At 40.6% G+C, this 24,298-nt stretch overlaps 3 protein-coding genes across 3 annotated transcripts in view; 1 reads left to right on the forward strand and 2 right to left on the reverse strand.

The window, feature by feature from the left end:
• The window catches only part of pik3r5 (phosphoinositide-3-kinase, regulatory subunit 5), a 61,797-nt gene extending 55,265 nt beyond the window's left edge, over positions 1–6,532 (reverse strand). Inside the window, exons 1-2 of the mRNA XM_086033365.1 lie at positions 6,454–6,532; positions 4,796–4,866 (exon numbers count right to left, since the gene is read on the reverse strand). The gene's annotated coding sequence lies outside the window, so the exon portion shown is untranslated. The remainder of the gene's footprint in view (positions 1–4,795; positions 4,867–6,453) is intronic.
• Positions 1–21,897, forward strand: part of LOC147146261 (netrin-1-like) — a 54,104-nt gene extending 32,207 nt beyond the window's left edge. Inside the window, exons 4-7 of the mRNA XM_086033366.1 lie at positions 4,830–4,979; positions 7,599–7,652; positions 16,708–16,782; positions 19,277–21,897. Of these exons, the coding sequence (XP_085889492.1) occupies positions 4,830–4,979; positions 7,599–7,652; positions 16,708–16,782; positions 19,277–19,608 (611 nt within the window). The 3' untranslated portion in view covers positions 19,609–21,897. The remainder of the gene's footprint in view (positions 1–4,829; positions 4,980–7,598; positions 7,653–16,707; positions 16,783–19,276) is intronic.
• stx8 (syntaxin 8) overlaps positions 21,420–24,298 on the reverse strand; it is a 32,673-nt gene continuing 29,794 nt past the window's right edge. The window contains exon 8 of the mRNA XM_086033368.1: positions 21,420–22,457. Within this exon, the coding sequence (XP_085889494.1) occupies positions 22,393–22,457 (65 nt within the window). The 3' untranslated portion in view covers positions 21,420–22,392. The remainder of the gene's footprint in view (positions 22,458–24,298) is intronic.

Here is a 24,298-nt window from a genome sequence, read left to right on the forward strand (position 1 = left end):
CTACCTGGATGGATGGATGGATGGATGGATGGATGGATGGATAGATGGATAGATGGATAGATGGATAGATGGATAGATGAATAGATGAATAGATAGATAGATAGATAGATAGATAGATAGATAGATAGATAGATAGATAGATAGATAGATAGATAGATAGAGCTGCTACATTACCTATAGCAAGCCTAAATGGATGGCTGGATGTACTACTACTGACGGATAACGTATACAGTATATTCCAGACTTCAATGAAGTAGTCATCTCATTTTGTTCCATCAAATATGTGTAATGATCCAGAGATGTTCGGACCTCCCACCTGTGCAGTCATGTGTAATCCAAAAAATAACATTCTCCAAGTTATGCTGACATTCGATTACACCAACATAGGCTTCAAATGGGTGGATGTGTGCTAATTAGCCTGAGACGGCAACAGATGCCTAGACTGTTCATTTGGTGGCCAAATCAAACAACCGAATCACAGATGGGGTGTGTCTCTCTCGCGCGTACACACACATACACGCAAAGTTGAAATCAGCGCTAACACCCGTCCAACACCTTTTATGGGTTGTCTTTATGTCAGCATAGTTGAGTGTGCCTCGCAGCAAGTAATGTGTGTCCGCTCCCCCGGGCGGTGACAGCAACTGAGAGGTTCGTTTATTTATGAACTCTTAGGAGCATCACTCATTCCCATCGGAGGTCATTATGCGAGAACAAGAGCAGCAGCTCACACTCCAAACATGTATACTTCTTTACATTCGCTGGCCAAGAGTGTGAACAAATCTACACGTATTATTTTCATCAGTTTGTCAGCAACAAACAATGGAAGTAGAGCACAGTCCATTCTAGGGTGGCAAAGTTGAAAACCTCCAATGGCAATACATGGGAAAGCAGAGGAATAATGCATATTTTCAAAGACAAACAGATGTTTTTTTAAGCAAAATCACATGCAGCATAAGACACATTTGATGCAAATTCAGATTTAATTTCTAAAAACATTTTTACTCTGTTACACTGAGCTACATTTCCACTAGCTACTTTTTCTATTTTTTTTTATTTATTTATTTGTTTATTACTTGGGACGTTTTACTGAATTTGTCCAATCAAACAGAGCCAGGCAGTCACATGACCACACACAAAATTTTTCAAAGTGGCTAATTTTGGTGAAAACAATAGAGAAAACAATGGCTATCTAATCTCTACCTGGCGAGTTTACGGTGCTCTTTTATAAGTGGAAACAAAGAAAGATCATTTAATTCATTTCTTGTGGCTTCTCCCCGTCAAGATCAGTGACAGTCATCTGAACGTTCAAGTCTGATCATTTTGTCTTTGTTAGGAGAGCAATACAGGCCAAGTATTGGATATGAGATCTGACTAATCCATCTGGAGTGGCCATGAAGCTGAGCACACAACCACTTAAGCGCTAAGTGGACGCGCACTTAAAGTAGAAAGGCTCGCACAACATCCCCCAAGTACGTTGGTCGTTTGTCCAAAAGGTGCCTGCCAGAGAGTCTTTCAATTTGTCATGCAACAGAGTAGGGCTGCTCGATTAAGCGATTTTGAACCGTAACCGAATTTTCTGGATAAAACGATCTTAAAAACGCTCAAATCGGCACGTTCGATTTTGTTATTTTTGGTGCATCTAAGCCATCGTAGCTTCCTCTGCATTTCCGCTTCCTCCCGCGAGCGCGCAGTCCGAAACAACGACAACATCCATGGCTACCGGCGATTCTGCTATTTACTCAGGCAAGTGAGCGTTTAGTTAATAAATCGGGGAAAAATAGATCTGTAGTGTAGTGTGTGCCCCCGCATGTACAATACAACCCGTGAGCAAGTAACTGAATGTCTGAAAGTCGTCCCTTTTTTTTCCTCCTCTACAACGGACCTCTGGCAAGCCGGTGCATCCGTACTTAAGCTTGACAGTGCATTGTATTATTGAGTGACGGCTTTGCACTCATCATTGATTTATGTTTAAGTAAGACCAGGGAGAAAGGTGAAAGGCTAGTCACTAGCTGGTTGGCAAAATGACTTGCTGACAGACTGTTCCGTTTACAGACTTGACTGTCTACCTTCTCTCATGTTGATGTTTTCGTTTCAGATGGCGTAGGCACATTCTTCTTTCATTATTGGTTTAATTAAGAACAGATCTGAAATCTATAGTGTAAGTAAAATGCTGTTAATCCCAATGGATTGTTCTGTGTGTATTAAGTTAAATTGACTGGCATTTTGAGTTCAAAGAAAGAAAAATTCAGTTTAAATAAAAGACATTCAAAATACTTCATTTTTCATTATTTTTTATTTTACAAAAAATCGTAATTGTAAAATCAGGTTTGAGAGAAAATAATCTGGATTTTCTTATTAGGCAAAATCGAACAGCCCTACAACAGAGAGTCATTTCATTTGTCAAGCGTCCATCAGGGGAAGTGGACTTTGGCCTCAACCAAACCGAGGTCCTTTAAGCTAGAACCATAACGAAACATAAAACTCCCAAGTAGGAATGCGCTTGGCCCTGCAGTGCCTCATGATCGGCTGACATTTTTCTGAATTTACAGGCCTGAAGATGTGCTGGGCGGGCATCCACGCTGCTTTGCAAAACCGTGAGCGTGCGTGTTGTTCCTCCCCTCGCCAAGGTAGACAACCCAGCGAGGATAGAAGATTGACAGATTGGCCTGATAAAAACGCTAATAGGTACAAGAAGACTAATGAAGTTGATAAGACGTGTGAACAGAACAAGTAGCCACACAGGGGTGGAGATAAGATCGGTAACAGGAGCTGAATCACAGGAAACATGCACTAGAGATAAAAGTGAAGGTCGGTGGTGTTAGCTGTCCAATAAAATAGATATCTGTCTTTCCAATACGTAGCTTATTTGCTTCAATTGTCAAACTCGCTTTAGAAACAGCAATCTTAAGACCTTCATGTGTGACCAAATTGTGTCAGAAGTGGGAGTCAGTCGCCAAATAAACAACAGAGATGGATTGCAGAGATAGATGTATTTATGGCACTCATTCCCTATGCTCATTAATGACGTGAATAATGATGTGTTTGGTAATTGCATTGGTCAGATATGACAACACTTTGTGTAAATCTATCGACGGCTTGAATCTCGTCAATAGAAATTCATAAATAAAGGGCGTCAAATTAAAAGTCACAGATTTCAAAGAGCGGGAAAAAAGTAGCGTCTTATAGTCCAGAAAGTACAGTATATTTCCCACAAGTGTAAATCTAAAACGATTGACGGATGATGGCAGTGAGCATTTGATGACAATATTTGCGTGGGTTAAACGGGTAAAATGCAGGAATGATAGATGAGGTGATGGTTGACGGATAAGGAGATCTTTCGCGGAATATGTCACTTGAAGCACGCCAACAAGTTACTGACAAGCATGACTCAACACTCGCTTGCATAAATCAAAGTGTTGGACTTAATGCACAACATTTGGAAAATGATTACATTCACCAAGCGCATGCGCTTCCAAAGACCCCCCAGTCAGTCAGTCAGTGAGGAAGTGTGAGTGGCGTTGAAAAGGCCCACCTTAATCACAAACAGGCAATTAGGTTTGTCCTTGGTTGTTGGATCCTTTTGGGAAGAAGGCTGCACTCATTCAAACAAACTCTGCCCAATGAAGGAAATTCATTTCAGATCTCGGCTGCTTGTAAGAAGACTAGAATGCTTAGCTCTTGTCGTACGACTGCAAACTTGTTTTCTTAGTGGAATGTGACTATTTGTGTAAAATGACTGTGTAAAATTTGTGTGAAAAGAAAAAAGACCACATTTTTAAGAAAATTAGTTTTTTTTGTCGATTTATTTCTGGAAATGATCATTTTTCTCTAAGAAAATCCACTTTGTTTTTGGTGATGTGGCTTTTTTTGCACAGAAAAATATGACTTACTTTAAATTGCAACTTTAAAAACAATATTACCGAGTAATTTTGTCCTTATTACTGATTCATATAGGGGGAAATGATAATTTATTGTTACCCATTGCACTCAAAAATATATTTTAGGGGTAATGTTACTACTATTATTTTCATCTCAGAAAAATAAATGGGGGGGTGTAATTTTACTTTATGCATCCAATATTACAACACATTCCACAGAAAAAATGTTGATTGTATCACTGTAAAATTATTACTCCTCCTTTAGAAAATTCGTATTTTTGAGGGGGAATACCAACACTTTTCTCAGAAAAAATACAACTTTACTGATGTAAAATGATGACATTCCCAACAGAAATCAAAGCTTTTTTGGGTCAAATTATGATTATTTATTTGTGTTTTTATTTTTTTCAGAAAAAAATATTACGCATCCAATGGTCCACCACTTTTTTCTTTAAACAAAAAAGAATCTTTGTGGGGGGGAATATTTTCTGAAATAAATATGTTATTTTTATAACCCACACCTCCCCTGACCAAAAACCCATGAATAATATTATAATACTACACCTTTATTTCAAAAAGACTTTTCCCTTGAAAATTTTTTTTGCCATAATTGTTCGAAGGGACAAATAGAATTCACCATATGAAGAATTCTTTACATTTTCAAAGCTGTCTGACCCAAGGTTGCTGATGTAGTTGAAAATAGTTCCACAATCAATCTTTGCTAATCTTGAAGGTATTACTAATATTTGTCACAGCAGTGACATCATGTATTGTACAACGGCTGCGGTTCAGTTTTCCACTAATTGAGTGCACCTTTCTGCTGTGTGCACACCTCCACCTGTTCCACTCTCTCCCCCCACCATCACCCAATTGCACTCTCTTATTATGTCATCCCTCACGTGTGTGCGACCACTCACTGTGCCTCTCCTTTTCTTCCTGTGTCCTTCACAGCATGCGATTGCCATCCCGTGGGTGCCGCCGGCAAAACCTGTAACCAAACCACAGGACAATGTCCCTGTAAAGACGGCGTGACCGGTATCACGTGCAACCGCTGCGCTAAAGGCTACCAGCAGAGCCGCTCGCCCATTGCACCCTGCATAAGTACGTGGAAACGGTCTTTATTACAACATTCATTTGTGTTCTTGCCAGGGAGCGGCACAGCAAAAAATGCAGACTAGAATGTGAGGTGACTGGAAAACAGGAAATGTGACACGCGCTCAAATGCGCATATCAATTATCGTTCATATTTGGATGTTGTAAATCTACTGAGGGGAATTAGTGCCAAAATGAAAAGAAAAGAAATGAAAAGAAAAATGGCAAGGAAAAAAGTTATAGGAATGATATTTTCAAAAATATTATTTTTAAGAGGTGGAGTCAAAAATCCTGTTGATATCAAACATGGCAAAAACACATAAATTAATGATTAGCCCCTTCAAATGATGGCTTTCACAAGAAAAAAAAAAGTTCTTCGTCAAATATTTCCAGGTTTAGTCTCGTCAAATTAAGACATTTTTCGTAACCATTTTTCCTTAGATTACTTAATTCACGTTAAATACAATTTATGTTTTTGTAATATTTGCAAACAAATTCTTTATTTCTATAAAATTACAATTGTTTCTTCTGAAATATTTTTCTTGATCAAAAATTCATTCAAAATAAACATAATGCAAGGTAAAATGACTGTTTATTTTTTAAAAATATGACTTGTACGGGAAAACAGTTAAGCAGCAAAATCCACCTAGTTTCAGCCATCTCATGGGTGGCCATTTTGTCACTTCTGTTGACTGAAAATGACATCACAGTTACTCAGGGCTCAGGTAACAACCAATCACGGTTCAGCTGTTTTATGAAGCTGAGCCATGATTGGTCGTTAGCTGAGCCCTGAGCAACTGTGATGTCATTTTCAGTCGACAGCAAGCGGCAAAATGGCTGCCCCCTGAGATGGACAAAAACGGGTGGATTTTACTGCTGTTTTCCTCACGATCTTACCATTTTTTTAATTCTTTTTTTTTAAAACTTAATTTCTTTGCAAATCAAGTCTGGAAACATTTGTTTTCCCCAGACTTAAAAATATGAACAAGTTAACATTGGTTTGCGAAAATTCTAAAATTAAGATTTTTTTCTGTTATACTACACAATTTTACTAGATGATCACAGTTTTATTATCTAAATGTATTTGCTTTGGAAAATATAGTTTTGGTTTAAAAATACATGCAAAAAAAAAGAGATTTAAAAATGTACATTTTTACTTTGCTTCCAATATTATGACTTTATTTTAATTAACAAAAAGGAAAAAAAGATTTCCTTCCTGTAAAATGAACCCTGTTTTCCGCAAAAATTAAAAAATTATTGACTTTTTTCCCCTCACCCCAAAAAAACATAAAATTGTTTATGGCAAGAGTTTTTCCCAGAGAAAAAAAGACATTTTAATGTGAAACTATAACTTCCTCCAAATGTAACAAAAAAACGTCGCTTTTATCAAGTAATCAACTGAAAAATATGTTCCAGAGTAACCCACATATCTACAAGTTGAATCATCACATTCATGTCTGATAAAAATCAAGGCTATGTTTACCAGCGCGCAGCTGCTTTGCTACTCTTTCTCTTCCTTCACACTTTGATGGCTGCGGTTTCACAGCTGCGTCCTTTTCTTCCTCTTCCTATCTTCTCCAGCATGCAGCTCCTTTACAGATAAGAAAAATCAGAGTTACATCTGTAAGGCTCTATTTTCATGACCGGCATAAATCCTGTGTGGCGCATGGCATAAGTTTGCGTGGAAACGGGTTAGACCCGATGTTGGTATTTTCACAGGTGAGTGCAGGCGGGCGGATCTGCAAGCGGGAGGGCTGCGTCTCTGAGGAGTGCTCACAACTGACTACAGTCATAGCCAATCAAAGTGGCTCCTTTCATTCCCTTTAAATGCGGCACACGAGTCACAAAATACACTTTGGACATGGCGCAAGCACATCTGCGCCGTGAAATGGGCACTTGGAGAGTCGTCCCCCAAATGTCCGCGTGCCCCCCATAGTTGTACCGCCCAGTGGGATTATTGAAAAACCTTAATAACAATGAGTGTTTGGCAAATTGGTCTGCCAAATGCGTTAACACGAGCAGCGCTAGCCTTGCGCTGATAGCAAAATTGGGCTCCGCTTTCTGTGAAAGTAGAGCACGAAGAATTGAAACGCAAAAGCCGTCAAGCTCCATTTCCACAAGAATAAAGCCACGCCTACTTGCAGACTGCCCATCACGCCATCAGTGTATTTTTCTAAGAATTTCTAGGTAAAACCTTTCAAAAAATTAAGTTTAATTGCAGAAACCTCCAAGCGCCATGCATGTTTTGGTGCAGCTACGGTCATCTCTATTTCAGCCAATCCCGAACCCGCATGTAATTACATCATCACAAATAATACAAAAAATACGTCACCGTCAAATGTGCCTCTGAAATTTGAGTTACTCTGCATGAATTGTCTGTAATTCCTAAATGATGAATGCCACACAATTCAGAGGCGAAAGACAGTTCGTACCAAATTAGCAGTGCATGGCTATCACGAACTTATTGAGTACGGTTAAGTTCATATATAGGGAGAGAGCGATATGAGTCAAACACTTTAACTTTTGCAATCTGTTTTGAACTTCTTATTCGCACAGTATGAGGGCACTGATCCTTGTGTGCGTGTGTGTTTGTGTGTGCGTGTGCGTGCGCGTGGCGGCGGGGAGCAGAGATTCCAGTTACACCGCCTACGACAGCAGCCAGCAGCACAGAAGAGCCCTCAGGTGAGGCAAACTGTAAACTATTGACATGCCACACATTGACTGGAACATACCTCGCAGCTAGAAAATATACCATCGATATGTTTTCTTTTGCAATAGTTGCCTTGTCCCATGATTTCTTACTAACATTTGAATAGTGTATTTTTGTATAGTATTATTATTGTCGTTATTAATATTAGCCTAAAGTCCCAATGATTCCTGATATAATTTGTTTGTGTATTATGCATTGGGATATTTGCATGTAGCATGTGTAATTTTTCGTTTTATCTAAAGTTCTTCTTTTTTTTTTTTTTTTTTTTTTCGCAGTTTTTCAGTTTTACATGCTTTGCACTGGACATATATGTTGCATAATAATTTTTTTATTTACTCACATTGTATCTGTCCGTCCATCAATACTCTCTCTGTCCTGTTTTTAAAGATTTGGGATGACATCTTTTGATATGATTTTTCAACAAAAATTGTAGCATTTGGTAGGTTTAAGCTAACTTAAAATATGTTTTCAATTGCATACATTATTCTCATAACAATTTACTGATATTTTATTTTGTATGTTTTTGTTTTTTTCTCAACGTATTTTTTTATCAAGCAGAGTATGGACTAGAACGATACAACAGTCATTGCAGTAAGAAATTGAAAATCTGCTCACTTATAAATGTTTTTTTTTATTTTTATTTTTTTTAAGAATTTGGACAGCATATTTTGTTTGATATCATTTGGATTTGGATTCATATTGGATTTACATTACACGACTTTAAACTTGCTTTTCACTGGACAGACATTTTTAAGAGGTTTTGTTTTTCCCAACACTTTATTTGAAAGATTTTGGACAATATGTTTACATATTTTTAGATGGAAACTATAACATATTGTTGCATGTTGCATTAGCCAACATTAAAAATGCTTTCTAGCGGACAAAATAATGTTTTAATTATACATTTAATTATATATTTATTTTGAAGTAAAGATTTTGGACTACATTTTACTCAGTGAGGAGAAATGTTAAGAAAAGTTTCAAACATAATGGCTCCTTTCTTTCGTGAAGTTTTATGACCATTTGTAATGTAGTGCACAAACGAAAGCGGACAAATCGAAATGATGTCGAATGAAGAATTTTGGAGTGACTGTGTAAAACGGGTGACTCACGCCCCGAATGTGTTGTTGGTCCGGCAACCTCCTCTGGGACGGCTTTGATTGGCAGCACAGTCACTGCCTAACACCCCCCACGTCTCCCTTCCACCCTCCTCCACTTCTTTTCTTTCCCGCTTTCTTTTTTTTTCCATCTCCGTCTGTTTCACGCTTTGTATTTGACGTGGCAGAATGTGTGTGTTGCGGCCAAAGGGAATATATGTGGAGTTCCTCCGCGGCCCCCTTTGTCATGACGCCATGCACCTTTGGAATCGTTGGAAGGAATTCTCCACACCTCAGCAAGGGATGATGGTGGTGGAAAAGCCAACGGTTGTGGTTACTTTTTCTTAAATGGCGAGAAAAAGAAAAAAAAAAGCATACGATAAATAATAGGAAACAGCTGAATACTTCTGCAAATAATCAACCAGGGGATGTTTTTTTTTTTTTTTTTTAATCACTTTTTGAATAATCTTAAAAGAACATTTTGGGGATACAGTATTATTTGTGCGTCAGTGCTGCTGTTATGGTTTAAAAATTATTAAATTAGCAGGGTTTGATGCTGTGATAATTACGATTACTACCGATTTTGTCTGTTTGAGGAATGCGTCTAATTGGGAAAGAAAAAGCCTCGCCGCCACTCTTTTGAGGAAATATTATATTTATACCCTGGCCAAGTTTAGAGTTTGTTTTGTGTGATTAATGGGTGCCACAAGAAAGTGGGAAAAGACTGGTGGCAGGAATAAGGGCACTTTCGATTTCAAGTCAGTGTTGCACAAAGCCATCGGGGCTTCTGCTTGAAAGCAAAACAAACAAACAAAAAAAAAAAGGCAGGAAAAGCCTGCTAGAATATCTGAAGTTTATTTGACCAGTCGTACTTTAAATGCTGGCAGGTGTGTGCTTACTCCTATTTAACAAGAGGATGAATGAGATTGGTTCTGAACACAGCTACATCCCCAGTTTTAAGAGGGTGTGCGCATTTATGCAACCGCATGAACTCAGATTACTTAACTACTTAACCTCTCGAAATGATTTTGACGAAATGTGGGATTGATATATCTTAGTCTCATTTTTTTATATGACAAAAATCTAGCATTCGGACAGGGGTGTGAACACTTTTTATATCCACTGTAAAATATGTTGCTTGCAGCAGATTGCGTGTGTCATCGCCTACCGTGGTTCTGTCGATGAGACGTGTGTCATATAAATGAGTTGTCTGCAGGAGACTTTTTAATGACGTTGGATCACGTAGTTAGAGATCATCTAATGATGACGGGGAATCGCGGGGCTTCCCTCTTCAAAGCTTCCTTTTGATTTTGAGCAGATGGCAAAGCTGACATGTCATGACGTGCCAGGGCTGCGCGTCCAACTTGCGTATTTACACTTTCAGACCCAGAACGGGTCAGAAAGTTGACTGTATAAGTGCTGGTTTTTGAGCAGTTCTGATATCATTTGATGGCAAATGATCAATAAAAGTGGTGACTATACTGGAGTCCAGCCATCATCCAACAAAATTTTGATTGGTACTTGCCTTGTTATATGTCAGTTTACAAATAAATACTGCTACTGCTCATGAAATATGACAAAATATATACCACGAGAATGAACTGGGAATGTTAAATTTAGCACGGAATAAGGCTGTAATTGCAATGAAGCATGTTATATAGGAATCCTACATGAATAATTTTACACAAATAAAGTTGGTTTTTTTTTAGTTAAATGAGTCAAAATTCATAATCTTATAAGTGGTAACATTGAATCTTATGACAAAAAAGCTGTAACATTTAGAGAGAAAAAAAATTATGACTTAAGTATGAGTCTTCATTGTACAAGAAAAAGTTTTTTTTTTTTTTTTTTTAAGGCTTTACATTTTTTTTTTTCTTTTCAGTGCGGCCTCCTGAAAAAGTTACCATTGTGGAGTTTGATTTTAGAAAATGTAGCTGGCATATTTTACCACTTCGAGAAGGCGAAAAAAGTGAAATAAAAAAAAAAAAAAACGCAGACAATAACATTGCCTAATCATAAGCCAAGCAGACATTTTCAGAATTTTCCAACACAGGCAGTTGCTGTGACTCGTGTTAAAAATGGCGAACTTCGAAATCCTGACAAATCCAAGGTAAAGATAAACAAAAAAAAAAAAAAGAGAAAAGCCTGCAAACTGGGGGGCGGGGGGGGGGTGTTGATGGAGGAGCCAATGACAGAATGTCAAAGGATATTTCGCGCATGCAAGTGCATGTTTGAGCCAAGCGGGGTTTGGTGTGACAGCTGTTTGGCAGGTGCCTCCGCGCGCCTCAGCTGGATATGGAGAAGGTAGGGCGCGTATTTAGGGAGCCCACGAGAGGGCCGAGCGGAATGGACGTTGATTTGTTCCCCCGCCCCCCCCCTCCCCCGCAGTCGACCACACGAAGAGGGCTGGAATGCATGGAGAATAAGCCGCGGCCCAGACAAAACACACAACTACTGGCTCGCTCGAGGTGGCCACTCCCACGGGTCGGGACAGAGACGTCTGCGCGCCGACCCGAATGTGCAGTAGATGACACGCCGCCGCCCTGCTCTCAAAGTGAAAGTAAATGAGGAGGAGCAAATTTAAGAATGAATATATGCAAGGCTCGAAACTTTTATTTCTTTGAGGTGTAGTTTTGCTAATCAATGACTTCATTTCAGGAGTAATTTGGGGATTTTTTTTTTTTTTTTCCAGTTAAACCCAGAGACCTGAAGCAACAATTTTCTTAAACAATAAAAATGCAAAATACATTGGGGGGGGGGGGGTTGAATGTAAGGCTGCAGATAATTAATATTTTAGTATTCGAGTATCCCACTGAAAATTCGATTGAAACATCGAGTGTAGTATATTTTTGCTTAGAATACAAAAAAAAAGGATAAAAACGAACGGCCAATTGGAGAGCTGCCAACCAAAACAAACTTTGAACAATTTATCTGAATTTCCATATTTTTAAAATGATATCAAGAATATTACTGTGTGACAGTTATTGCGGTACATTATGAAATAGGATCAAAACAATTCTGTATACTGCTCTATTTCGCGAGAAAATCACTACTCTCTAATGATAATTGTTCATAAATGATGGCTTCAACGTTTTTTACTTTATAATATCAAAACGATGATCAAGTGGAGAGTGACACAAATGACGCTTTTCATCACCAAGATGTGAGAATAAAAGTGCTTGAGAAGGTCAACTATATTCAACATTGATTCAAATCCCTGTCTAATTCGATTAGTCCAAATCATAACGAATAGATTAAATTCAATTCCAAACATTCAGAAGAAATATTGCCATGACGACCAGTCCGAAATGTACACCGCCTATCACCCTGAAGTCAGCTTGGAGAGGCTCCAGCTCACAAGCGTTGCAGAAAACGGATGCAATGCGGTTGCTACGTATTAAAAATCATGCTCAACTCTTAAATGTACAGGTTTCAACAAATCTCATTTCGACACGACTATTGCCCATCAGGTGAATCAAAAACAGATGGCGAAATCCGCTTGCGGATGCTTTCTTTCCCTCTCGCTACGCTCACTCCCGTGTCGTGCGGATGCCTTCCAAGCCGCAGTGTAAACAGCGCAAAGCGGAGGAGCTCGGAGCAGGGCAGGACACTGGGCTCCCTAATCTAATGACACGCTTTATTTGCCACACTTTGTTTTTCCCCACCAGTGTGCTCAGGGGAGAAAGGCCTCCTCCTGGGCTCTCGGTCACACCTCCTCCATTCACACCGCCGAGTCAACTTAATATGCATCGCCCTACTCAATATGCACATGAGATACACTTGTGTACTCTGCTGCCGTTTGCCAAAGCAGCGGGAGGAGACGACCGAGAGCTCCGCGGCTCCCCCTAAAGGTGTAATGCAAACTATCTTTCATGAACAATGCGGCAAATGCCAAAAAGTGAGACGTTCGGCGAAGCTATCACACAACACAAACACAACACAAGTGTGTTAGAACAACCGTAGAGCAACTTGAGCGGTTTCCTGGCCGGTCCGCCGATATCACCAAAAAAAAAAAAATGGGGTTGCCATAGCAACGACAGAGATGCTGTTCTCCTTACAAGCTAGTGTGCCGTCCTAATGACGATGAAGCTGTTGTTTTAAGGCACATTTGTAATATTTTGGTTTGTCAGCTGGGAATTGATTTTGCAGCGATTTCCCTGCATATAAAATTTGGAGGCGACGGTAATTTCAGGCCACCTCGGCGCAAACAGCTCTGACATATTGAAATCGGTGTTCTCAAATACTGGCAGGTGATGTACTCAGGTTTTTCTGTATTCTCATTTTCCTGCTGTTGTGAATGATGTCGGAAGTGAATGAATTTGATGATTACTGGCGAGATCGTAAGTACAGCCTGGACCAACTACTTGTGGGTCTTTGCGGTATTACACCAGCCGCATCAGAAACAGTTGGGAGTTGTTCGTGAAAACCGTCAGCGAAGAAGAGAAGAGCTTCAGATTATTGCATTCTCAAATGATTAGAACGGTACATAACTGCGTTATGATTTGAGCCAGGGGGAAAAAAAAAACCCTGTGTTGTATGCGTTTCTATAGAGCAGGGAAGTGAGATTCCATGTTTACAGACGCAGGTGGAGACTTGTTCTGATGCTACCAGGTGTGAATGGATGTACTGATAAAATGGAATCATTCCAATGCCTTAGAATATGAAGGGGTAGGGTCGCTTTTGCCTGCTAACTCAGAAATGGACGGACGAGCAGACACAATTACGGGACCTTTGGAATTTTGCAAGTTTTGGCTTTTCGACGATTACGAGGGGAAAAAAAAAACCTATCATTTCATCTCAATCTCCACGAAACAGGAAGTATTCTGCTAACTGGCAAAAGGGTGAACAAATAAACCCAAATATGGATTTTGATTAATTTTTTTCACTGCTGGTAGAGAAATTCAGTTGATTTTATTTGCATTTTAAACGATGGAACCGATGGAACGATTTAACCATTCCCAAATTACAGAATTAAAAAAAAAAAAAGATTATATATACATTTTTTTGAATTCTGTAATTATTCTGTAAAATATATTTATATATATATATATATATATATATATATTTTTTTTTTTTTGCCCTTTGAGTAGTGATAGAACTGCTTCTCACACGCCAAAATAGAATTGATACAGTCCAGATGGCTTACGGCTACTTTATGATCTTAAATAGGTTACGTATGTTACATAGTTAGCATGAGAAAGTCGACCTTGTTCCTGTCTCTTTCTCTGATGATCTATTATCACTTGACTGTGAGACAAAGCCATTTTGAGACGTGATGTACACGAGCTAGCCCATGGACAATAGGCCGACACTTCTTGGAAAGCAGCCGTCAGATTGTATTTGAACTGTCTTAAGTTTTTATCCAGTTGGTTCTCTCATTAATCTCTGCGTATTGATTTGCCAACACTTTTTTTGCTCGTTGAGGAAGAAGCAACCATGAAAACCTCCCCACAACCAAAAACAATTCTTCCATTCTTAACCCTTACATCATCCACCACGAATCAGGAAGTGGCTAGCTAACACACCGAAGAACACACAAACACATTGTTGTGAAGTGTCCAATAGGGTTTGCCGAGCTGTAGCAGCTTTAGTCATGAAAACGATTCAGTTGGGAGTGTTCCACCGCAGTGTTATGGTCAGGGGCAGAGGTCCAGATCTCAGTTAGATACTCACCAGGCGGCAAACAAAGCAGCGTAGTAACTAGATCACCACATTTAAGCCCAGGACTGCTCCCACTTCCCCTCGTCCGTAACGTGCACACAAAGGCGACATTTGTCCTCCCGGTAGGGGACTGCCTGGTCCTAAACGGGAATCTCGGGGATCCTCACAGCCAGCGTGATGTCGCCGGGGTACACTAATAGGGTAGGAAAGGCTATCAAAGGGAAGTATCGTGATGCTTTTCAAGGGGGGTTATGAGAAAACAAAGCTTCCTTGCCACAGCTCCAGCTTCCAATCATTTAAATGGAAATCAGGGCCGGCTCGGATAGACTCCATTTAATTTGTCGCTGTTCTAGTTACACCATCATCACAAGTCAGGCTACTGGGCTTGATCTATTCTCGTGACAAACTTCACTCTTGCGCTATCTTCTTCTTTGTCAACCCCCCTCGCCGTCGTATTCCTCCTGTTTTGTGTAGGTGAGGGGGGGGGGTGCATTTTTTTCTCCTTCTGGTGTTCCCTTGGCAACCTCATTGAAAAAGAGTATAAAGGGGGGGGGGGGTGAAGGCACGGAGCAAAGATCTGCTCGCCCAACAATGAAGTTTGTTCATATTCAAGCTTCGGCGCCGCATCCAGCGCTAGCAGCACTCTCTTCCGTTGCCTTTCCCTCGCGCCGCACTTGCAGCAAAGTGAGGCAGAACTGTGGATCCGATTTGCAGGAGCAGAGAAAAATCAATCTGACGATTTGCTTTCAGGCCGTGTTATTGTTGGAGCAGAGTGTCAGCGGATGACGGATTAGCAACCTAGCATGGGGTCATGGCGGTGCACTTTGAGTTGAGTGGAGGGTGGAGGCGGTGCTCCTTATTTGGTTTATAAAGCCGCTATCTTCAAACTGTGGACCGCCATCCAGTTCCCGCCCAAGTAGCATTTCCCACTGTTTGCTAGTATTTGATAGCGAGAACCTCGAAAGTTCCGGCAGTCGAAACGTGTCATATTTGGTCGTTTGGCCAGTATCGACACCACAATGAGCACACAGTAAAGTCAGACGTGGCTTCTCGTTATTTTGTGGAGCTTTTGATGTATTTTGCCTTTGCTCAGTTCATAGCCCCTCGAGGCTTGGCAGATCGCCTTCGGTTTCACTTTGAAATAGTTCTGAATCCTTAGTACTGTATATGCAAAGCATCTAATTTCCACCTGTACTATGCGATTACGGATCCGTTTCCTATAAACTCGATTCCGTCATCCGTGTTTTGAAGGCTTTCATCCTTGTCAATCAAATCGTTTTAGAATTGGTCTCGGTGATGGCTGTGTCCGCATGAGGTTTATTTGTTCAGAGTGGACACACTCCCCCTAAGAAAAGTGTCTTCTGCTCCTAACTCTTCTTCATGGATGGGTAATTTTCCCTTCCTGACCTCCCTTTGTGCGGCAATGACCCCTTTTATACCAGCCCCAGCCTCCACACCCTGCAATAGCTTGCCCAACCGCCCCCCCCCCCCAACGCTCTTTCTTCCAATGTCCACGCTGCAATGAATGCAAACGTTTGACACGGCCCTTCGCTGAGGCCTTGATCCCAGGGCGACGTTTTTTCGGGGGGTCGAGGTGACAAGCGAGGTGAGATTTGGAGAGAGGTGATGGGTGGCGGGGCGGGGGAGCGTCGAAGTGGGCGGTAGGGGGGGGGGGGGGTGGTCCGCATTGGGTTGAATGATTCCCAGGCTTTGACAGGGAATAAGTGGCTACGGGCTGGTAATTTGTAACGCTGCAAACCTGATGATGGGACCATCAGGTCTCTACAGCGGCCCACACAAGAAAGTTAGCCGTTTACCACGCGGGCCAACTTCAAAGTAAAAGCGTTCGAAGGCTATTGCATTGGCATCAATGACTCAATGTATGAATTGCTAAGCTTTATTTTGAAGTTAGCCTTTGCGGAGGCTGTGTGTGTTCGTTTTCATGAAAACATTTTTATTTTAGAAATTCTTTTCATTTATTTCCAGTTATTTTGAGAATGATTGATCTTTTTATGCTCCATTTCGAGTTGAAATGTAAAATTCATGTGGCAGTGATCTTCTCTAAACAACATATCTTTCAACGATAAATTATTAGTACATTTTAAAATCCTTAACTGACTATAAATGTGAAAATTGAAGAATTATAAAATTTATGATAAATTATCGAGTAAAAATGACAATATGTGGTCATTCCTTGGAATTCCCTGTTAATGGTAATAATCAACGTTTTCCCTCACTGTATTTTTATTTTTTTTTGTCATGCTTTCAGACTGTGACTCTTACTGCAAAGCATCAAAAGGCAAACTGAAAATCAACATGAAGAAGTACTGCAAAAAGGATTACGGTGAGTCAACGGTGAACGGAGATTAACATTCATTTGTGGGGGGGGGGAGCCGGAAAAACACAAAAGTTCCCGATTAAAGCAGCATTTTTAAACTCTACAAACAACTGGATCGTACGGACAACAAACCAATTCAAGCACATTTTGCCTTTCTCAATACAAACTCTGTCAGTTTTAAATGCAAACTAAACTAGCACCTTCAGCTCCACCTCCAGATCATTCCCTGCGCACATGCTTGATCCCGTCTGCAGTAAATCCTATAGACCCAAGACATATTCCATCCCATCCATCTCAGCTCCACGTTACACTTTACGGGGGAGACATTTCACTGATGGCTTACCATAGCGTGTAAAGATCAAAACATATTACATCTGCCGCGACAAAGACGGCAGTCGAAAAAAAGAAGGAGGTTTCGGTGAACGTGACACTGGGTTTAGCTCCACGAGGGATCCTCATTAAGGAGCCTGTGACCGCCCCCTCAAATATGCTGTTGTGTTTTCCCGCCGCATTCCTGCGAGCGTCCGCCCGCCACGCCATTCAAGGTGCGGATAAGACGTGTGACCTCTCCCCCTTTTGCTCTCCTCGCCGATTGAAGTGCCCAACCGAGCATCCCGCGGAATACCTCAGCAACTTGACGGGCGGGCCGATTGAGGGTTTGTTCCGCAGGGATTTGCAGTAGCTAAGGGGGGGCATCTTAAAGGCGCCTCCAACCCGGCGATGGCCCACAATGTCGTGAGAGTAGCCTTATCGCTCGGATCGGCACTCAACAGCGACAGCGTCGATGAATTTCATCAATGTCGGCGAATACGTACACCATTCCCTGCAGACAGCATCAGTCATCACAGCACAGAGTGCCCGCATGTGGTACGGTGCATGAAATGGTTGAGCTCTACTGGTATCCAGGGATGACACAGTGGCATCCAAGCAAATGGAAGTAAAACGTATGTGGTTACTTCCTGGATTTTTGACCAGGGAGACTGTGCTAACGCATGCAAGGTTTTATATATATATATACATATATATATATATATATATATATATATATATATATATATATATATATATATATATATATATATGATGTCATTTTCAGTCGACAGAAGTGACAAAATGGCCGCCCCCCGAGATGGCTAAAAACGGGTGGATTTTGTTGCTTAACTCATATTCCACAAACACAATATTAATGAGATAGTGGGCCTGCATAGAACATATTCTTAAAGAAAATATGTTTGGGTTGACTTCCACTTTAAGACTGCAAGTCAAACTGTTTAGTAAGTTAACAACTGTCGTTTAAGTAGTTTACCCTTTCATGGTTCATTTGCGGGTCTTTTTTGTTTTTTTTTAGCGTAAGCCTAACCTGTAAGACCAAAACATTTATGTATAACAAATCTGTTAGCATTGTTCACACACACACACACAAAAAAAAGGCTCTCCCCAAGACAGATCCACAGACCAGAGACAAGATCTCATCTCACTATTCAAGCACACCACAGGAACGAAAGCAAGTCGGGGCTTTGTTTTGAAAGGATCAGCAGGAGAGCCGGGCGGCATGCTGCGTCACAAAATGACGCTACAAGCCTCTTGGGGCGACATGTTGAAAGAATCACTAGGGGGGTCCAAAAGACGGGAGGGAGGGGTACAGCGGGTGAAGAAGTTCAGCAGGATTGTAATAATGATCGTACAGAATAGCATGCTGTGCGGCGGCAGGTGCGTGCAAGGTGGTGCAGAAGTTATGGCACACTGAGTATCTGCCAATAGAATGGCCTCAAGAAGGAATTTCTTGAATATTTTTTTAATATAACAAACTTCTGCTCCACACTTCAGCCCATTTATCAGTAATGTAGTGAAAACGAGTGGAGTGAATATTTAATTTGCAAGTAGAGCGACAGTGTGCAGCGGCGACGGTAATTTCGCAGATGAGCGTAGGCTAGTGGATTGATTGACATTAATAATAATATTAATGATGATAGTAATAATGCATTCAATGAATTGATTTCGACAGTAATTTAGAGGGTTTAATGCTTTCTGTTTACATATTTATGAATGAATTCTGCCTGATATACACCATATCCGTCCGCCTTGCGCCCTGATTTAATTCACCAAAACTGCGTTAGGCCAGCTGTGTAGCCTGTGGTGATATTTAGACCAATAGTTTTTGATCATTCATCATAAGTTAGCTTTTATTTCGTTTTGACTTTTTGTTTTTGAAATCGAATTTGCCTTTTAGAGCAGGTTTGTTTGTTTTTGTTTTTGAAAAATGCTTCGGTTTAGTTTAAGTATTATTTTAGTTTTTTTTACTATAAGGAGTATTTGTCGAGGGCAAGATAAAAAAAAAAAAAAGAAGGTAACTAAGTCTTGTGTCATATTGTGTAATAAAGTAAACTACAAATAACAAACAACTGTTTGCCCTTCCTTCTTCTGTACTCATGTACAGCGCTGCTGAATCAAGTACATTTAAAATGAAGCAAAGCTCATGTTGCTCCTCTTATACCCGCAGCTGTCCAGGTGCACATTCTGAAATCGGACAAGTCCGGCGAGTGGTGGAAGTTCACCGTCAACGTCATTTCCGTCTACAAGCAAGGCGAGAGCCGCATCCGCCGCGGGGACCAGTTCCTGTGGGTCCGCGCCAAAGACGTGGCCTGCAAGTGTCCCAAGATCAAGCCCGGCAAGAAGTACCTGCTGCTGGGCAACGACGAGGACTCCCCTGACCAGAGCGGCGGCGTGGTAGCCGACAAAGGCAGCCTGGTTATCCAGTGGAGGGACACGTGGGCGCGCAGGCTGCGGAAGTTCCAACAGCGTGAGAAGAAAGGAAAGTGCAAGAAGCCATAGATGGGAAAAGACGCAGTAGGAGAGGGATTCCAGAGGAAAGCTTAAAAAAAAAAAAAAAAAAAAAAAAAAAAAATGAATGAAACAGAGACAGACAGAAGACTACAGCCGAAAGAGACTGTTGACGTCGCTGCTTTTTTTTTTGTTTGTTTAGTAGCATGAAAAGAATTATTTAGGAATTCTTCTCTAGTGAACTTTGGTTGAAGGAGCTCACCTTGCAGATTTGGTTTGACCCTTTCTTTAACTTTGACACCCATCTCTTGTGGATTTGCCCATTTTGCACCTATTACCAGTATGTTACCAATCCAGTAAGTGTATGGCTACTTGTTGGTTTTACACTCAGTATAAAATCATCTTTCTGTTTCTGTTTTAATGGCTAGTGCAAAAAGCCACCATTCACCACTGAAGGTTCTCCTCTGCATGGTTTTACTTTTGGATTGCTGGTTTTCCATTTCCTATCATCCAAAATATGGTGAAATCCAAATGTAAAAAGGTTTCGGGTAAACACTAACAATTTGGGATTCAAATAATGGATATTGAAGACTAAACCTGGTTGTGCTTTAAGTTCAAATGAAATGCATTTCCTTGATTCGGTTACATCGTTTTTAGATACACAACAGGCTAAGAGACTGATTCTGAACATTGTGACGTGTTATGCCACCATTTATGAGAGTGGTCAAAGTGAAATTAGGATTATGTCCAAATCCGGTCCTCAAGGGCCATTATCCTGCATGTTTGAGATGTTTCCCTCCTCCAACACACCTGATTCAAATGATCAGGATCATTATCAGGATTTACATCTAAAACATGCAGGATAGCGGCCTGGACACCCTCGGGGTAAAAGGTACATATTCATGTTACACTTGTAATACAGAACTTTGTGATGTTTCTTTACAGAAATATATTGGTTTAAACCACTATATGAAAAAAAAATCAATATATAAGGCAAAGGAAAGCAATATTCTTTCACTTGACAAGAACTCTATAGGTAGTGACTGATCACTACCTAAATAGGTAGGTAGTCTTTCAACGTGCAGATAGCTATGTATTTAATTCAGTTTAATCAATATAAAAATGTCATCAATGGTTGAAAAAAAAGAGAGTGACATTTTAGGAAAAAAACATATTTTTGTTTATTGCAAAAATTCAGTAGATTTCATCCAAGAAGGAACAAAAACTAAGAAAATAAAGTAAATCAGTAAGGTGAAGGCTCCCCCCCAGTCACGAATCCGACATCGGCCACCGTGGTGGTTTTTTTTGTTTTTGTTTTTTGCGCTCTTCTATCTAGACAGCCATTATGTACACGGAGGAGATGTGGAAAAGGAGCGAAGCTGATTTAGTTCTTGAGGAAAAGCTTCGGTTTGAACCGTTAGTCCGCATTCGTCACTTCCCGTTCTGGTCCAGTGCCCTGATTCGCTAGCTAACAGCCAATCACAGTGATCATTTGTCCCGACAGCACGACCCGATTCTACATGTTGAATCGGCCGAACACGCCCCCCCCCCCCGCCAGACTTCCCGACAACGACTCAGAATTTACGACCATTCGGGACACACCAAACAGACGGCTTGTACGGACTTGCCGACGGCCGACGTCGGATTGGAGTGTCGAGGCCCTTATACAAAACAATTCGCTCTTTAAGTGAACAAAAGTCAACATTGATTTTGAGTTTCTTCATTCAGTACCTACAAATATTCAAATTCCTGTGAAAACAAACCATCACTCCATATTTTAGGATTAGTGTTTGTTTTTGATCCATTTTCCTCTGCGCAATGATTCATCACTCCACTTTTTACCGACTGCTGCAAAGACACAATATAATGACATCATTTATTCAGATATATGTACATTGACACATTTCTTACAGTTCCTCCTCCAACATTATATCATGTGACAGTGTTAACGTGTTAGTACACAATGGAACCTTCCGCGTTACCGCACCGCCCCGAGAGCTTCCCAACAAAAGTGTTGCTTCGTGTTCATACTATGAATTGTAAATGTTGTTTAGTTGTCACATTTAAAGCCCTTTCTTTTTTGCAATGTTGTTTTTACAATGTGTACTAATATATTATGGTTATTATATATACAGGTATATGAATATATTTAATTATACAAGCTATTGTGGATTTCTGTTTTCCAACTTTTTATTTGTATTTTTTTTTTTTTTTAATGCGCTGTCATTGTTTAGTTTGTTGCCATTAATTGAAGAAGGAAATTATAACTACTGAACATACCAACCTGGTAGAACTAAAATAAAGGCAGATTTTCAAATAAACTCTTGTTACACTGAAAAATGTGGAATTTTTGTGAGTTTAATTACAGATTTCAATGCATACCTTCAGGTTATATAAAACAATAGTCAAGTAGCAAAGCCACGATTGGCAAAATTAAAGTATTTAATTAAAATACAATCAGAGAAGAGGAGTGGTGTTATTAAGTGTAAATGTAATTCATTAAAAAAAAAATACTACTTGAAAAGCTTTATAGGGTAGGAAGATTCCATTCATGTTAGTTATACGCTGAAACCGTTGTTTTGGAGTGGATCTCCATTAACAAAAACCCACACAACAAATGACAACATTGCCGTCGCTACGTTAATGCGAATACAGTATAACCGTGAGGGCAAAAAAAATGCAAAGCTTGGATTTGGATGACGCACATAACTGATGTTGAAAATGATGGTTAATAAAATCAACCTTGAGGAGAGAGCGTCTTCATCTGTGTTTGAATCTTAGGATTCCCTCATTCAGATTGGACTCTTATCCAGCATGTGTCTGCGTCCACGCTGGCTACACAGGCCACACAGCCACCACGACAATCGCGATAAGCAGCAACACAATCACCACCAGCATCCCTGGGGGGGCGGGGGGAAAAAAAGCGGAAATTAATTCAGAAGACACATTTAAAAATGCACGTCTACTAAATACGCAAAGTGGCGGGCCTCCGCAGTTGAAAAAGCGTACAAAGACATAACACTGTGGAAGTGTCATCAATGGGCTGAACAATTTTGCAAAATAATCGAGTAAAAACCTTTCCTCAGTACTGGAACATATTGTAAAGAAAACGTTGGTGTTGACGTGCCTTTAATGAATTATTTTGATTACGTACTCTAAATGTCAGCCTTTATGTAAAGCAGCTGAAGAACTTGAGAGATTGGGGTAAAACACATTCATGAAGGTGTTAAGAGGCCTTTTGAGGCTCACCACTAATTTCGTCTTGATCCCGTAACAAGCCTTATGAGCTTAGGCTCCCACCATACATCAGCAGTCGTCTCCTGATGACATCATGCAAATGACGTGTGTTCACCAACCGCGGAGGCCTTAATGCTACAGATTGCGCATTGTGATAGGCATGTGTTTCTGACTCTGCCTTGAGTGGATAAGCGCTCTTTTTGCTGATACTATGGAAGCAGGAATGAATCTGTAAACGCACCCTCACGCATCCGCAAAGTGTTTTAGGATGTGAAAATATCAGTTTGTATTATTGCCAGTAAATAAAATAATCAACAAGTGGAATTGTGGGGAAGGAAAAGGGTACCATTCTGACAAACCGTATTTCCGTATTTAAAGCGGAAGTCGACCCAAACATATTTTTTTCAAGAATATGTTTCCGGCAGGCCCACTAGTTGAAACACGGCAAATCTGATTAATTTTGCGTTTGTGGAATATAAGTTAAGCAGCAAAATGCACTCGTTTTTAGGCATCTGGGGGGGGGGGGGCGGCCATTTTGTCTTCTGTCGACTGAAAATGACATCACAACTGCTCACAACGACCAATCGCGACTGACCTGTTTTCTGAATCTGAGCCGTGATTGGTCGCTGTGAGCAGTTGTGATGTCATTTTCAGTCGACAGAAGACAAAATGGCCGCCCCCACAGATGCCTAAAAACGAGTGGATTAACGCTAATTTCACAAAGGCAATATTCATCAGAATGCCTTGTTTCAACTAAAGGGCTTGCATAGAACATATTCTTGAAAAAAATATGTCTGCGTTGACATCCGCTTTAAACATTATAGTGCACCGTATACAGATTTCTATCTTTTTGTTCCATTTATACAAATGGACCTTATGCCCGTCGCATAGTTTCACAAACTGGGGTCTGCATGGTCCCTGAGAAACTCCTAGCGGCCTCTGAGTAATTCATTCAATTCAAGTCATGTGTGTGCAATGAGACATGATACAAGTACCCGTTGTGATTGGTAAAAGCTCCTCCAAGGACACAACCATTAACCAGATGCCTCGCCTTGATTATTTTCCCATTAGAATGGCCTGTGTGAAGATTCCAAACAACTGCATCTTGGGCTGGGCCGAACGCTGTCGAGAGTCCCGTTATGGACTCGAGACGTCCACTGTTATTAAGCATGCGGCTGGTATTTTGCCCGGCCTTTCACTTTCAGTTTACATTTCTCTCATTCCTTGGCTTGCTATGCCTCCGTTCCCACCCGGCAGCCTAATGAGTCGTCTTTCCCAAAGGGGGAAAATCTAGGGTAAGTTAGTTCGAAAGGATTCTGGAGAAAACGACGCAGTGGTGGTCTGATCGAATGGGTAATTTGCTTGACTGCGCAGCTGTCAAAGACCTCAAGAATCCAGTTTTGTTTTTGATTATAATGCCTTTTGCGCACCACATATTTGTATACATTCTAACTTCTCTTTTATATACACGAGTCTGAAATTATTGTTCCGACATCTGTCAGCA

Source organism: Filicampus tigris, chromosome 6 (assembly GCF_054856515.1).
Source record: "Filicampus tigris isolate MCC_2025a chromosome 6, RoL_Ftig_1.0, whole genome shotgun sequence".
Lineage (NCBI taxonomy): Eukaryota > Metazoa > Chordata > Actinopteri > Syngnathiformes > Syngnathidae > Filicampus > Filicampus tigris.